The 15,699-nt window shown below is 35.7% G+C and overlaps 2 protein-coding genes across 8 annotated transcripts in view; both read left to right on the top strand.

Moving 5' to 3' along the window:
- The window catches only part of TRIM2 (tripartite motif containing 2), a 56,586-nt gene extending 46,437 nt beyond the window's left edge, over window positions 1-10,149 (top strand). For all 7 annotated transcript variants that reach the window (XM_034442368.3, XM_034442365.3, XM_034442367.3 and 4 more), the window contains exons 10-12: window positions 1,740-1,810; window positions 4,566-4,706; window positions 5,889-10,149. In XM_034442368.3, coding sequence (XP_034298259.1) covers window positions 1,740-1,810; window positions 4,566-4,706; window positions 5,889-6,041 — 365 coding nt within the window. In that variant the 3' untranslated portion in view covers window positions 6,042-10,149. The remainder of the gene's footprint in view (window positions 1-1,739; window positions 1,811-4,565; window positions 4,707-5,888) is intronic.
- A 4,496-nt stretch (window positions 10,150-14,645) lies between these two features.
- MND1 (meiotic nuclear divisions 1) overlaps window positions 14,646-15,699 on the top strand; it is a 54,538-nt gene continuing 53,484 nt past the window's right edge. Inside the window, exon 1 of the mRNA XM_034442362.3 lies at window positions 14,646-14,799. Within this exon, the coding sequence (XP_034298253.1) occupies window positions 14,797-14,799 (3 nt within the window). The 5' untranslated portion in view covers window positions 14,646-14,796. The remainder of the gene's footprint in view (window positions 14,800-15,699) is intronic.

The following is a 15,699-nucleotide window of genomic DNA, read 5'->3' as shown; positions in this document are numbered from 1 at the left end:
AGTTTGCCAAGAAATGTCCGACTTCCATATAAGATAATTAAAAAGAAAATTCCACACTTTCAGTTGACTTAATATGGTTTGAAAAATGTATAGTGTTAAATAGAAGAAAATTCTAATTTTCCTTCCAACTTCATTAGTACTTTGGGAAAGATAAAAGAGCAATAACTAAGATGCAGCCTTACAGGTGGCATGCATAGCCATATCGGTGGGCACATGAGCTCAGCTGATTTTCGGGCCTTCTGGGCCCAGCAGAAGAAGGGAAACAGGCTGTTCCCTGCCTCCGGAGGACTTCGGGGGGTGGTGGGGAAGGCCCGGTTCTCTCTCCCCCCAGCCTCCAGAGCCTTTCTAGGGGTCAGGGGAGGGCGAAAATGGCCTTTCCTACCCCCCTGGAGGCCCTCCGGAGGCCGGAAACAGCCCATTTGCCAACTTCCGGTGGGACCGGAAGTCCCCAGCCTCCAGAGCCTTTCTAGGAGTCTGGGGAGGGCGAAAAAGGCCTTCCCCACCCCTGCGGAGGCCCTCCGGAGGCCAAAAATGACCCGTTTGCCAACCGGAGGTAGAAAGCCTCTGGAGGCTGGGGAGAGCAAAAAATGGGCCTACCGTGCCATCACGTGCTGGGAGCGGGGGGGGGGGGTCGTGCGTGCATGCACGGGGGCAGGGCGCATAAAATTATGGGTGTGGGCACGCACACACGTAAGCGACCACCCCCACCCCCAGCTCCTGGCACACGATGGCAAAAAGGTTAGCCATCACTGCCCTATAGCAACGAAAGAAACAATCTGATACTTCCTTATTTATTAAGATTTAAAAATCCCAGGAATTTGAAATTAATTGATTTTTACATGACTTTGATTTTAAAGCAAGTTGCCTCAGCAATGTAATAGTATTAGTAGTAATTGATGCAGTAGTAGTACTCAGGGTGGATTTGATTTAAATCGAGTTGATTTAAATCACAATTTAAATCATGATTTAAATCACTAGTAAAAAGGCTTGATTTAAATCAACTCGATTTAAATCATAATTTTTAAAGAGCAACTGTCATCTCTGTTACTCCTTTGACCCACTGTTGACTCACCGATAGTCCCAGTGTTGCAGAATATACAGCCTCATGCTACATAACTAAGCTCCATTTCATGCTGAATAAACTAAATTATTTATGTATCGTAAATAGAAAACTATCTTAAGATAGATTTTTACCCCAAAAGTTTTTTATTAAAATAAATTTGAAAAAAATAAAAAAAATCCGATTTAAATAAAAAAAATCCGATTTAAATAAAAAAAATCTGATTTTTTTGATTTTTTAAAAAAAATCATTGATTTTTATCCACCCTGGTAGTACTATTAGTTCATCAATATTGACCCCTGGATAAGTCCCTGCATTTTTCTTGCCAAGATTTCAACAGTGATGGTCTCATTGCCTACTTTCTAAGACTGAAAGTGAGTGACTGGCCCATGTTCATCTAGCTGGCTTTCATGGCTAAGGTGGGACTAGAACTCAAGTCTCCTGGTTTCTGTCCTGATGTCTTAACCACTACACCAAACTGGCTCTATTACTACTACCACTATTCTGTCAAAATAGATGGAGGAACATTTTAATCTAAAATTATGTTATCTGTTAGATGAGAATGATGTGGTTTTTTCGGTTCAGATTTTTTTTCCTGCTTCTAAGAAGATAGTTCCTATCATCATCTCATCTTTCTCTATTATGCTGCTCTTTATTTACCTTCCCGTATTTATTACAGGTCCTCATTTTGCAGCTGTCAACCACAATAATGAAATTATTATTACTGATTTCCACAATCATTCAGTCAAGGTATGATGCTACTAGTTCTTTGAAATTTTTGTATTCATTCATTTTTTTATAGTCTCAGACCGATAAAGAACTTTTTATAAAAAAATTGTTAACAAGAACAAAAGCAAAAATGGATACTCCAGTTTTAATTAAATCTACAGATTATATTAAAAGACTCAAGTAATTGCTACATATTAAATATCCAATTCTTCAGGGGATGATGTGGTTAATGTTTTTATGTTGAATTATGATAATATATTGTTTGTTTCAGTTCCAAGAAATACAATGAATATTCCTTAGATTCATTTTGCACAATAATTTTAATAAATACAATAAATATTTATTCTTACTTAAATTTGTATTATACTTATATAGTTTTAATGTATTTGTATACCATTCAGGGTCACTCTGTGAAGGAGATGGGCAATTTCTAGATTTGATAGGTAGGTAGGAGGATAGATAGGTAGGTAGGTAGGTAGGTAGATAGGTAGGTAGGTAGGTAGGTAGGTAGGTAGGTAGGTAGGTAGATAGATAGATAGATAGATAGATAGATAGATAGATAGATAGATAGATAGAAAGAATGAATTCTGATATATTATTTTAGAATGGTTTTAATGCTTAAATGGCCCCTGGATGCTTAAACCAGACCCCTCTTCATTTTTCTGTTATTTGTCAGGATGCTTCTAAACAGAACAGTAAAATATATTTATTTATTTATTTATTTATTTTATTTTATTTGATTTCTATACCGCCCTACTCCTGAAGGACTCAGGGCGGTGCATAGCCAAACAATAAAATACATACATACAAAATTTAAAAGTGGAATTAAAATCAAATTAAATAGTTTTGGCCCAGACAAATTAAAACCCCAGTCAATTTAAAACAGATTTAAACTTTGAGGATTAAAAAATATTAAACATATTAAAATATTATAATTATTTTAAAAAGAGGGAGAAAGTTAGGCCAGGCCCGCCTGGTGAAATAAAAAGGTCTTTAGAGCGCGGCGGAAGGTGCGCAGATCTGGGATCCTCCTAATCTCCGGGGGGAGCTCGTTCCAGATAGTAGGTGCCCCCACAGAGAAGGCTCTCCCCCTGGGGGCCACCAGTCGGCATTGTTTGGCCGACGGCACCCGGAGGAGCCCCTCTCTATGGGAGCGTACCGTAATATAGTACTCTAAATATAACAATAATTGTAAGAAATACAAAGATCAGTTCTATGTATGAGAGGTTGTGTTATAAGAGAAGGCTACTATCACGCTCCATTAAGCTATATAACTGTTACTTGAAACTAAATAACCACTGAAGGATCTAGACGGTTCTTCATTGTCTTCGAAAATTAGGCAGGAAATAATTGTCTTTTGGTTTGGATTAAAAGGAAGACATTGAATTACAAGAGCAAACATTGAACAGGTTGCTAGTATACATTGCTCAGCTGGAGAGCAATGTTGTTGACAACTGCATAATGTTAGCAGCAGCAGTTGTTTAATTGTGCAGGATTTCCTAATTTGAAAAGAATGGTTGGGTATATGGCCAGATTCCAACACAAGACAAAATAAGGAAAGGTAGATAATTGTTTGAAAAATCAGAATGTACTATTGTCAATCAACAATTAGAAGAATGCTCTAATTTACACATTTTGAACTTTCCTGTGTGGCCTAATCCCAAGGTTTTTTGGTATTTTACCAAGTGTGCCAATAACCATTCTACCAGTTTATGCCATAATCTTTTAACTTATCTCTTCAGATCTTGACAGTTTGTGATTTTCTACTCTTTGTCTTCTATTCTATTAGCCTCTGGTTTTGCCACATCAATTATCCATATTTTGTTTTTTAACGGCAATTAAATCTGGTGTGTTATGTTCAAGCAATCCCACTGTATTTTAACTTACTAATTTTCAACAACTTTTTCAATTATATGATCCAACTAATTTTTCATCACTGGCACATGATAATTTTTACAGATGTTCCAGTAAATAATTTGGGCCACTGTGTTAATGGCACTGTTTATAATCAGCCCGTGTGATCTTTGTACAAGCTGAATATATATTTTGTTCTGCTTCTTTGCACAATCTGCAGTTTGAATCTTTTTTTATAATCTTCAATTCTGGCTTTAATTGCATTAGTTTGAATTTGTTTGAGTTGCAATAAACCTCTGTTTCCATTTCTGTGGGGCAGGTATAACAATCAATATGTCAGATAGGAACAACAAGATCCATATATGAAAAGTTCAATTAACTACTTTATTACTGATGATTATTTCACAGGAATCTTCCCAGACTTGCAGTTTGCACCTGGGCCAGATTAGATAAGGTTCGGTGGCATTTAAGAGGTTGGACTTTTCCCTCTTGTGCCTACATAATGATTCCAGGTTAATTCCCTGCTTGACTCCTTCCCCTGGCTCAGTCATTTTTCTCTGACACAATATCACTATAGAAATGTAAGGCATAGTGAATATTCATCAATATTTTGGTTTTTTAAGGCCAAACTGTTTGTGCCCAGTTAAGAATTAATTAATTATTGTTTCATTGTTTAAAAACAACCTCTCGAGTCCTTCCCAAGGAAGTGAGATAGATAGATGTTGTTTGATGATGTTAAAGGTGCCTTTTGCAATTGACTAATGATAATTTTGTCAATGCCAGTGGTCAATGTTTTCATTATTTTAATATCATTATTACCATCATAATTTTTGAAAACTCATTCATGCAAAGTTACTATATTTTTCCCTCTACAGATAATTTGGATAAAGTTTCTTAAGTGTTGTGTTTAAATGTCATGCAGGTATTTAACCAGGAAGGTGAATTCTTGCTGAAGTTTGGGTCTAATGGAGAAGGAAATGGACAGTTCAATGCTCCCACAGGAGTAGCTGTAGATTCTAATGGGAATATTATTGTAGCAGATTGGGGAAATAGTCGAATACAGGTAAATAACATTTTCCTCTCAAGTTAGTAAGTTTAATATGATATGTGTGTTTGTGTGTGTGTGCGCACCCGCACAATTTTTTCAATTTATATAGCTACCCATCTCCGATATGTGACTCAGAGTGGTTTATAAAGAATTAAACACAATTTAAAAACACCAAAACCATACAACAGTTTAAGAACAATAAAATATAATAAAATTCAGGTACATCCATCAGTAACAATCGATACAGCTACTGCACAGGGTCTACTACCCTGTTTCTCCCAAAATAAGACATCCCCTGTGTTGTGACTCAGGCCCAAGTAGGTAGTAATCGACGCAAACAGTTCCAAAACAAACAGACTTTATTAGAACAGCTGAGAATTAACTCATTCTCAGCATAGTCCAAACTAAATTAAAACAAACTCTTCATAACACAGATTCTGCAGTCGAATCACCAACCTTGGTATAATTAGGCAAACTGCCAAAGGCTTCTCTTGGCAAAAGTTCAAAAGCAGAAGATGCCGACGAGAGATAAGTGCAGCAATACTATCAACGTTGTTTTCCGACAAAGAGCCCAACAGCCATTGCTGGTCTTTTAAGCCTTATGGGAGGGCCAATCATCTCGTGGCCCTACTCCCGAGTCGTCCTCTTCGCTTTAGCAGCCCTTGCCTTCTGGCAGCTCTTCTCATACGTGCACTAGAAACAGGCTCCTCCTGTTTCTCTGCCTCTCTACTGTCAGCCTCTGGAGGCTCTGGAGTCCGCACACCACTCCCCAATGGCTCTGGCCCCATCTCTGCCTCTGACGCAGAGCCCTCATCCAGGCCTTCTCCAGCCTCCAGCACTGGCCCATGTTCTTCCTCAGCCTCATCGCTGTCCGACTCCGCTGCCAGCTCCGCAGGCTGCTGGCGAACCACAACACCCTGGTAAATAAGCCCAGTCGTGCTTTTAAGTGCATGGCAATAAGGCCAAGCGCTTATTTCAGGGTTCAAAAAATATAACACAGGGTCTTGTTTTTGGGGAAACACGGTATACTCCCAGGTCCCCATATCTATTGGTAAAACCACATTTTCAAGGACCCGTGAAAAGCCAGCAGAATTGAGGCCTATATGATTTCCAAGGAGATAATATATGCACATTAACTACAGCATATAAATTTATTTTGTTCTTTGACTGACCATAGTCTTTTAATCTAATTCACAGGTTTTTGATGGAAGTGGATCCTTTTTATCTTACATAAATACATCTGCTGATCCACTTTATGGTCCTCAAGGTTTGGCTCTTACTTCGGATGGTCATGTTGTTGTTGCAGATTCTGGGAATCATTGCTTCAAAGTCTACAGATATTTACAGTAATGGTTGGAGTTGGATCATGTTTAAGAAGTTACTAGCTACTGCTAGAGGCCAGTGTAGATAATATTCAGCTTCTTAAATATTTCTTCTGTTTCTTATTTAAAATTTAAAACTGCAGAATCTCCAGTATGTTCATTCTTTTATTTTATTCCAGACCTACCTTGTTTACATAGAATTTGCATAGAATTTATATGCTCTGCACTGAATTTATCACAAGGATTAATAAATGAGACCCTACTTCCCCCTACATCCCCCCAAATAAAACCTTCACAAAGCCACTGGAATACTAGAGATATAAACTGTGACTTGTAGAGCAGACATTTATAGATATATAAGTAATTGGATGTACACATGAAGGAGGGAATGGACTCAAGAAGGTACTTGATTCAGAAGAATTTATTTAAGTGTGAATGGGAGAAGTTGTTTAAATTTTCACATTTGAAAATTCTTACTAGTAATATTCAATCAAGCAGGATGTCTGGGAATATTCTAGATCACATTATTATTGTAGGTATTTCACATATTAACATTATTCAGATTTCCTTAGTAACTTTAAGTAGTTTATTTTAGTTTAAAAAGGATGTGAGTAATCCTTTCTCTGTTAATTGGCAGATCTAACAACTTAATTTTTAGCATTATAAGAACAAATACACATTTTCTGTAGTGTGTGGATTGATGTACATATCTAGCAACTTTTCTACTGTTCAATATGTGGTCAAGATTTTCTTGAAACCTGAAACTTTACTCTGGAAATGTAGGATAATGTAACTGCTGATAGTTCAGAGAATCAAGTTCCAATTAACATCAGACTAATTCATTAAAAAAATTGGTGACTGTTATATCAGTTTAACTAATTTTACAACTGACATTTATACTTCATATATGTTCCTACAGTGCTTTTGAAAGCAGTCAATTTTATTCAGTTGCTTGTTTTTGCACAGAAAAACAAGACTTACGTGTATCCTAGTAGAAATCTTGTATTACCAAAGGAAGTTTGGGTAGGTGACAAGTTTTGAGGTGGAAGTCAAGGGTTACCAAAGCAGGGTATTTTTTTTAATTTCAAAAATTTTATTGTCTGTGGTAACTGTACATAAGTGGAGGATATTGAAGATACTTAATTAGTGTGAGGCTACATTGAGATTCCAAAAAAGCTCATAATTTTCATTACAAATGTGGATAATGTGAACATTAAAAAAAACAGTTTTGACTATAGGCAATTTTGATGTACATGTTTTCTTGGTGCCCTTTCTTGAGGTCTGAAATTTTACTTTTAGTGAAAGTTTCTTCTCTTATGCCTGCTTCTTGGTACAGGTCTTGTGATTTCCAGTTAATTGGATTCACATCAGAGTACAAAGTATGTTTCATTTTGATTTCCAACAGAGGCATAATTTTGAATAATATTGAATAATGTTTAGACCAAGTAAGACTAAAACTGCAATCAACAGCAAATGACGTTTGGCATTAGCTTTATGTAAGCATGTACTTCTTAGAGTGTTGTCAACATTTGAAATAATATTGTATTTCCTATTTCAATCATGGAACTCTCTAAATATATTCCATCTACACTACTGGAATAGGTGGAGCCCAATATCTTATCTAAAATACTGATATGACAGCTCTAATTGGAAGAAAATAAAAAAAATCATGTAGTTAGTACTGATGCTAGTTAATTGCCTATATTTTGGAATATAACACTATTAAATTTGAAAGAAAGAAAATGATATATCTAAACTAATGATAAATATTCTTTTAATACTTAGCCAATAATTTCAAATAATGTTATAAAACAATTGTCTTAAAAAGAATATGCTAAGAATCTAAGATTTCTTGGATAGACAGAAATGTCTGCAAAGGCAATGCACACTAGACATTATCTGCCCTAAACACTGAACCAATTTGAAAGCTGTCTGAATTTTAAGGAAGAACTGGATTTCCTATTTATGATTTTATGAATATTTATTAATCATATGAACAATAACAAAATTGCAATTGTTACTGAGTTTCATTTACAAATTGATCCAAATGTTATTGTTACAAACTTAATTCAAGGCACATTGTCATACCAATCTGGCTCAAAGTGTGAGATGCTAATACTTTTGTAAAGATAGTCCTATGATAAATGCAAATATTTGCTTGAGTTTTTAAAAAGGATACCAAGCCAAATCCTATAGTGACCTAAATGGAAATGTTTCTAGTAAAAATCTGGGATATTTATATTCATTTTAATGAAATTTACTGTAGTTTTCAGTTCATTATATAAAGGATAGAATAGAAGCTAAATTGTCCTAAATTGAAACATATATAATATTTGATGCATGCAGGCATGTCCATGCATTCCTTAAAACACTTTCCTAAAATAGTTCCTCAGTTCTAATAAAAATTAACTTAGTAATGCTTAGCGATATTTGATTCAGATTTGAATTATCGCTTCTTTCATTTGCAACTAAGCTATCATTTGTTAAGGCAACGTGGCCTTCCCTTTGATTTTTTTTGTTTGTTTGTTTGTTATGCATGTTATTGTAAATTGACTGATGCTGCTAGAGATCTGTTGAATACTTCTCTTGATCTTAGCTAAAAGGCCAAGGACTGAAGAGGCCTGTTGAATTGTAGATCCTTGCTAGAAGTTGAAAGTATAGAATCATTAGACGGCTGAAATAAGGCTAGATGAGTCTACTCTAACATTGGGTGTTTGAAAAATGCCTAGTTAAGATTGGATTGTTTCTTGCTCATCAATTTTCCAAAGCTCACTACTAAAACATTTGTGTCCTGAAGGAAGAAGCTGATTAGAGATTACTGTAAAACTTGCAGTATTGCAGAACTGCATATAAAAAAAACCAATTTTGATCCAGATAAACATTTCCCAGAATATAGGCATTTAGTTACTCTTCTAAATTAATATTCAAGAGTAGTATGTGTAGATTCAGCCCAAATATGTGACTCTGCCAAACCTACAGTTACTTTTTAAGGTATATCTGACTGCAAATGTGAGCTGAATTAACAGACTCTGGGAGGCTGAATTGTTTTAGTTTATATTTGCAGAACAGACATCCCTCTTGTATCAAGTGGTGCTTATAGCTGCAGTAATGAGCAATGCATATGTGTTTATTCAATGTAAACACTTGCTTGATATAAGTTTTTTTGAAACTTAAAAAAATGTTAATTCGTTTTTGGATAAACTTGCAAAGTGTATATTGAAAGGTTTTTAACTGTAAAAAGCTGTTAAAATTAGTTAAGTTTTTACACTGATTTAAAGTTTCAGCAATGTAATGAGAAAATGTTCTCCATTATTGTTGACCTTTGTAAACATTACAGGGCTTTCAACTTTACAGCTACTTTTTCTTTGATATAACTGAAGATTTAGCATTGCCATATGAAAAAAGTGCCCATTAAGTTTTGCTTGTTGTGTGAAGAAATGATAGCAAAGAGCAAAATGATGTTATCCATTGAAAATGCTGTTAAACTGTGAGCAGTGATTAAAAACGTGTTCTGAAGAATGTATGAAAGGTACTCTTTTTCCTATAGTGTAGAATGATTCCTAATTGTTGATAGCTTCTAATGAATGTACAACATTGAACTGGATGTGTGCACAGCCTTAACCTCAAAAGTTTGCTTTTTCCCCCCCTTTATGACATGGGAATGTTCCATAATAAGTAGCATATACTCTTATATCCCAGTGCTTGCAATTGAATTGTTTCACACATTGTATTCTTCAGGTTCTTAGAATAAATTAATTTTATTGTTGCTCTGTACATTCCAGCTTTGTACGTCAGTTTCATCCCTATTTCATTTTTAGGTACATAAAGTTATTAAGCCTCATGTTCTCTGGAAATAATACTGAAATTGTAGGACTTATTTTATTTGTTATGTTCCCTTATCAGTTTTAATAGATGTATAATCTCTGTCTAGTTAAGGCTGAGGATGAAAGCTGTTCATTGAAGAATGTCTGTAGGTAGATTTAGCTTCATGTGTGCCATGGTATTTTTTATGGTTTATCCTACAAAGAGAGCTTAAAAAACCCTTTTACCTTATTTTGGAACACTAAGAAAAACAAAGTCAAATGTGTATCTTTTATCATGCACAACCTTCCCCCAAATAAAACTGAATGAAAATTGTTTTGTGTTATTTTTCAGAATTGAAGATGGTTGGGTTGCCACATTGTCCTCATGTACCTTTATTGCTCATTTTCATTTTTAACAGGGAAGATGTCAAGAAGTCTATATAGTGCATACAAAATAACTACATTTTAATTGTAAATCAGTATTTCAGAGCGTATGATGTCTATGTAGTAATAACTATAGATACACCCAAGGCATGGATTAGGGTGCATGATTTTGCTTTCAGTCAGACTCAACCGTGAACTGTCTATGAAGATTCTCAGTCATCCAGGTTATGATTGTCTCAAAGGTGTTTTGTTTTTTTGAAAAGGCAACTGGACTGATTTTAAAAAGATTAAATTTAAAATTTCCACACAATAATCAGTCCAATTGCCGTTTCCAAAAAAAACCCACAATCCTTTTGAATCAACTATGAACAGTTATCCTTCTTGTTTTTTCTTTTTTGCCTTTCTTTGCTTCTAATAGAAAATAAAGAAATTTAAAAAACAAAAATAAAATAGAGAAATGATATAAAAATTAATCATTTTTGGATTAAACTATAATTGCATATAAAATGATCTTTATAACCTGGTTCTTCAAATTATTATTGGAGTGTCAAGTCAATATTAAATAATTAACAAAAAAGGAAGTACAATAATCATCACTCAGAATAAACAACTAAGTATAAAACAGCAGACCATATATAATATTAAATAGCCTTACATGTAATGTTTAAATTGCTTTAAATAGAAACCCAAACAATGAATAGTACAAGTCCATGTGCAGAATTACAATCCATAAATAGTTTGGTTAGATTAAATTTACTTACTGTTTTTCAAATACAAAGATATTTTGACATTAATGCACATTCTCAAAGCTTAAACCACGATTCTTCTATAGAAGGAATTATGTCAGTGGTGGGTTGCTACTGGTTTGCCCTGAAACGGAGGTTTCAGAGGCTGAAAAAAAAGCAAGGCACAGAGCTCACAACCAACGAACCTGTTGCTAAAGTTCACCTCTGGGAACAGCTGATTGGGGGATTCCGGGAGGCCGATCCACCCCCAGTCAGCTTTTTTGTTATTTTCCACCCCAAAAATTTAGGTGTGTCTTATACTCCAGTGCGTCTTACAGTCCGAAAAATACAGTAAACTTGTCAAGAAGTGAAACTAATAACAGGAAGATGTATGAAAATAGATACGGAATTTAATAACTATGGAATAACTATTGGGGATATTACTTCAGTTCTCAATATATTACAATGCAAAAATGCAGGATATGGAAAATGGGGAGAATTTGAAAAGTTAAATTTACATATGATTAAGTACAAATTCTTCAAGGAAAAGACTTAATAGAAAAGAGAGGGGTGTGGTAACAAAAATAATATAAATCAAAGAATCAGGACATAAAAATCTCATCAAAGTATTTGCAAAAATTAAAATCTAAATTTATATTGTTGGAATTTATTATAAGACAGCCTGGACAATCAAAGGATATTCGTGAGACCTCTGTTAGATGCCAAACTTTCAGAGACATGCAATAGCAAGGTCATTTCAACTTCACCACCACCTTCTGGAAATCTTAATTTGCTGAATTCAGAAGTAAAAAAATTCTAACAAGGGCAAATTGGTTGAAGAGATTATTGGAATCTTGCGGAGAAAATGTAATCTTGTCATCTTTGAGTTCATGCCAAGGGCCATACAAATTAAGAATCAGATTTGTGTACTGGGATTAAAAAGAACAGATTTTGATGCAATCTCTGGGAATATAGGGTGGAAGTCAAGAGCAGAGCACACAACCACAATTCCTACTTAGGAGAAAAGATAACAAGATATAATTTATATAAAGTGATGAAAAGAAAATGGCCTGTATATATAGGAAATGAAAGCAGGAGTATATAACCAAACAAAAATGACAAATAGAAAGACAAAAGAAAGACAAATATAGACTAGGTCAAAACATGCAAGTAATGCCTCTAAACACCAAAAAAAAAGTATGTTATGGATTCACTAGGGACAAAAGGAAAGGCAAAAAGCTGTAGATCAGTGGCTAGAAAAAAGTGGATTTGTAATAGGTGAAAGTGAAAAGGCAGAATGTTTTAACTTGTACTTAACATCTACTCTCTTTTAGAAAGAAATGAAACCCTGGCTAACCATCGTTATGCTATGGGAAAAGGAGAGAACTGCCATTTAGGACAGGCAAGAAAGCAAGCTAATGTTAATGAGGCTAATGCTCCAGCATTAGGTGCATTACATTTAGATTACTGGAGCAACTAGTGGAAGTGTTTCATTAATCCTTTCTCATTAGTAAAATCCTAAAATATGAAGTAGGTAATAGAGCTTTTACCTTGATTCATAATTAGTTAAATGACTCTTAGAGAATATTCCTAATAATTCCACTTAAGCTTGGAAAGATAAGTAGACTTAGGTTAGCCATTCAGAGGAATTTGCTGATGGTAGGAATTGTTAAAACAGCAAATTGTTCAACAAAGTATGCTTCCTTTCATTGGCTATTTCATCTGATGGCTTTCATTGGATGTATTCAATGGCTAGTAAATCCTGTTTATTATGATTGTGTGTGTGTGTGTGTGTATTTTTTTACAGCTTTGTGATACACTATAAAATGGTGTGGTGACCTAGTGGTAAAGATGCTCACCTCCCATTCAGAAGGTTGAGTTTAATCCTAGGTGGTGGTAGATGTCTCTCCTAGGGTGTAAAGAAAAAATACCTGCTGCAAACTCCATAGGCATCAGGAAGGGCATCTGGCCAGTAAACGCTCAGCTCCATCCAGTTGCCCCGATTCTAGGGAGTTTCTATGATATACTGTTATTTAAGCTACCTCAATATAATATCAAAGATTAACTGAGCAAGAGCAATTAAATGATCTGCAATGTATGCTGCTGCCAGTATATCAAATAGGAAGAAGTTATGTCCTTTATCTTAAAACAATTTTCTAATAATATTTCTACATTGTACTAAAACAATAAGCACATATCGTTATTTAACCCACCACAACAGTGGGTTATATAAAAGTTGTGTCAATGAGTGAGTGGATGGAGATGAATGTGTCAATATTATACTGCATACTTGGCTTTTCAAAACACTTTTTACAAACTTCTCTTGAAGCTTCTGCTAAAATTGTTCATTAATGTTTCTTCAAAACAAATTTAGAGTTCGTGGAAACTGCTTAATTCCGTACCTCACTCCAAAGAATAGAAGTAAATGAACAATTATAAGAAGCAGAGCCCAACAAAGATGTGTCTGGATTCAATTTTTAAGCTTGTTCATAAATGAACTTGAATTGAGGGTAAGAATGAACTGGCCAACTTTACGGATGACGCCAAATATTCACATGGTGAAACCAAGATTGTGAAGAATCTCAGAAGAATCCTTTTAAAATCATAGTTCTTATAAAGAACATAACGATGATCCTAAGTGAAGATGTAAAAATGTTCAAAACAGGTGTTAATTTCAGACAATTGTCAGAAATAGATAACAAAGCATGCTATTTAATTGCAAACACCACAGATACGTGAATTCAGAGTGAGATCGGTTTTAAAGTGTAACAATCATTCTGAAATTTCCCTTCCATAGTTTAGATAACTTTTATCTTGTTTAATATTCGGGGGTTTTTTTTCAGTTCTGTTTTTAATAAACTGGTTAGGAACACCTGAAAATAAAAGTAGTACAAAAGATAAACATTATTTCTGATTAAGGTTTCAATACTCTTGTCCGTATTTCAGATTAAAAAAATATTTTGATTAGCGCCGATTGTAGGAAGAGAAATTAAAGTACGTAAACCATGCGCTAATATTCCCAAAAATAATATTCTCCATACGCTACTCCACATATGAAATTAAATGCATAAAGAAATAATGCACTGTTACTCATTAGAAGGCTTGGGCGAAGCATTGAGAAGTATCTGCTACAATGTACTACCTGTCAATGACTACTTCAGCTTCAACCACAACAATACACGAGCACACAATAGATACAAACTTGAACTAAAGATGTTTTATGTTTTTATGTATGTTTGTTTAAAAATTCAAAAAAAAAATTCAAAAAAAAAAAAAGGGAACAGCTCCAAACTCGATTGCAGAAAATATGACTTCAGTAACAGAGATGTTAATGCCTGGGATGCACTACCTGACTCTGTGGTCTCATCCCCAAACCCCCAAAACTTTAACCTAAAACTGTCTACTGTAGACCTCACCCCATTCCTAAGAGGTCTGTAAGGAGCGAGCATAAGAGCCCCAGCGTGCCTACCGTCCCTGTCCTAATGTTCCCTTTAATTGTACTCATTTTATGTATTCATTTCATGCTTGTGCTTATATATATTATCTAATATGTACTCGACAAAATAAATAAATACATAAATAAATAAAAATGATTTGCCTTAACGGGGAAAACAGGCAGAATACCGTGAGCGAGCATCCGTGTACGCGTGCACGTTTTCTGCACTGTTTTCTTTTTTTCTAGCTCTAGAGGACACCGCAAAAAAAAAAAAAATGGGGGCGGGGCCGTTTTATCCGTTGCTGGTGTGTAAATACAGCTGAGCGCCATCAGGCGGCACTTTCACGTCGAAGGAGGCGGGATGGTTTCCCGCTGCTTTTCCCGCGCAAATCCCGTTTCCGCCGTTTGAAGGAGGACCTGTTGCGGATAGGAGAGATGGTAAGCCGGCTCGTGTCCGCCGGACTTGCGAGGTTTCTAAATCACTCACACCGCTCCCATATAGCGGGCTTGTTAAAGGCTATATATATATATACAATCGAATGGCGATATTATTTCCCCGTTGAACTACAGCTCCCATCATGCCCAACACCCGTTGAGGTGCCTGGGGAAAGTGGGAAGTGGAGTCCAACGTGCGGATGGAAGAAGCTGGTGTAATTTAACCTCTTTTCCCCTCGAGGTTAGTACGGGTTTGTAAGAAATTAGGTTTCAGCGATCAGCTTCCCGTACCTGATGGCGTCCTGACGTGTTTCGGCGTAACCCCGTTATCTTCAGCTAGCGTGTCGGTTGATGGAGGGCTAGTTGTAGGCAACCTATTTGGGGATATCGCAGACAACCCACCAGCCTAGAAATAAGTGTCTTTGAATTCCATAAGGCTTTCCCCCAAGGAAGAGGGGACTGACAGAAAGAGGTTTTGAACTCTTAAAATAGGAGTGGGGGACGATGGTCCCTTTATGACTTGTGGACTTCAACTCCCAGAATTCCTGAGCCAGCCATACTGAGCCATGCTGACTCAGGAATTCTGGGAGTTGAAGTCCGCAAGTCATAAAGGGACAATCGTTGCCCACCTGTGTCTTAAGACCAGAGGTCTTCAAACTTGGCAGCTTTAAGACTTGTGGACTTCAACTCCCAGAATTCCATGCTGGCTGGAGAATTCTGGGAGTTGAAGTTCACAAGTCTTAAAGCTGCCAAGTTTGAAGACCTCTGGTCTTCATACCCTCACCCCATATATAATACATAAATCGACTACATCAAAACAAAGCTCTATATTTTACTTATACCTGCTCTCTTGCATTTAATCTTTGTAACAATCTTATTTATCTTATTTATACCCTCTGGAAT

The sequence above is a fragment of the Pantherophis guttatus genome, chromosome 8, assembly GCF_059756535.1.
Source record: "Pantherophis guttatus breed Tessera chromosome 8, ASM5975653v1, whole genome shotgun sequence".
In the NCBI taxonomy this organism is placed as follows: Eukaryota; Metazoa; Chordata; class Lepidosauria; order Squamata; family Colubridae; genus Pantherophis; species Pantherophis guttatus.
Note: the sequence above shows the minus strand (reverse complement) of the source record. Positions and strands in the feature narration are given on the sequence as shown.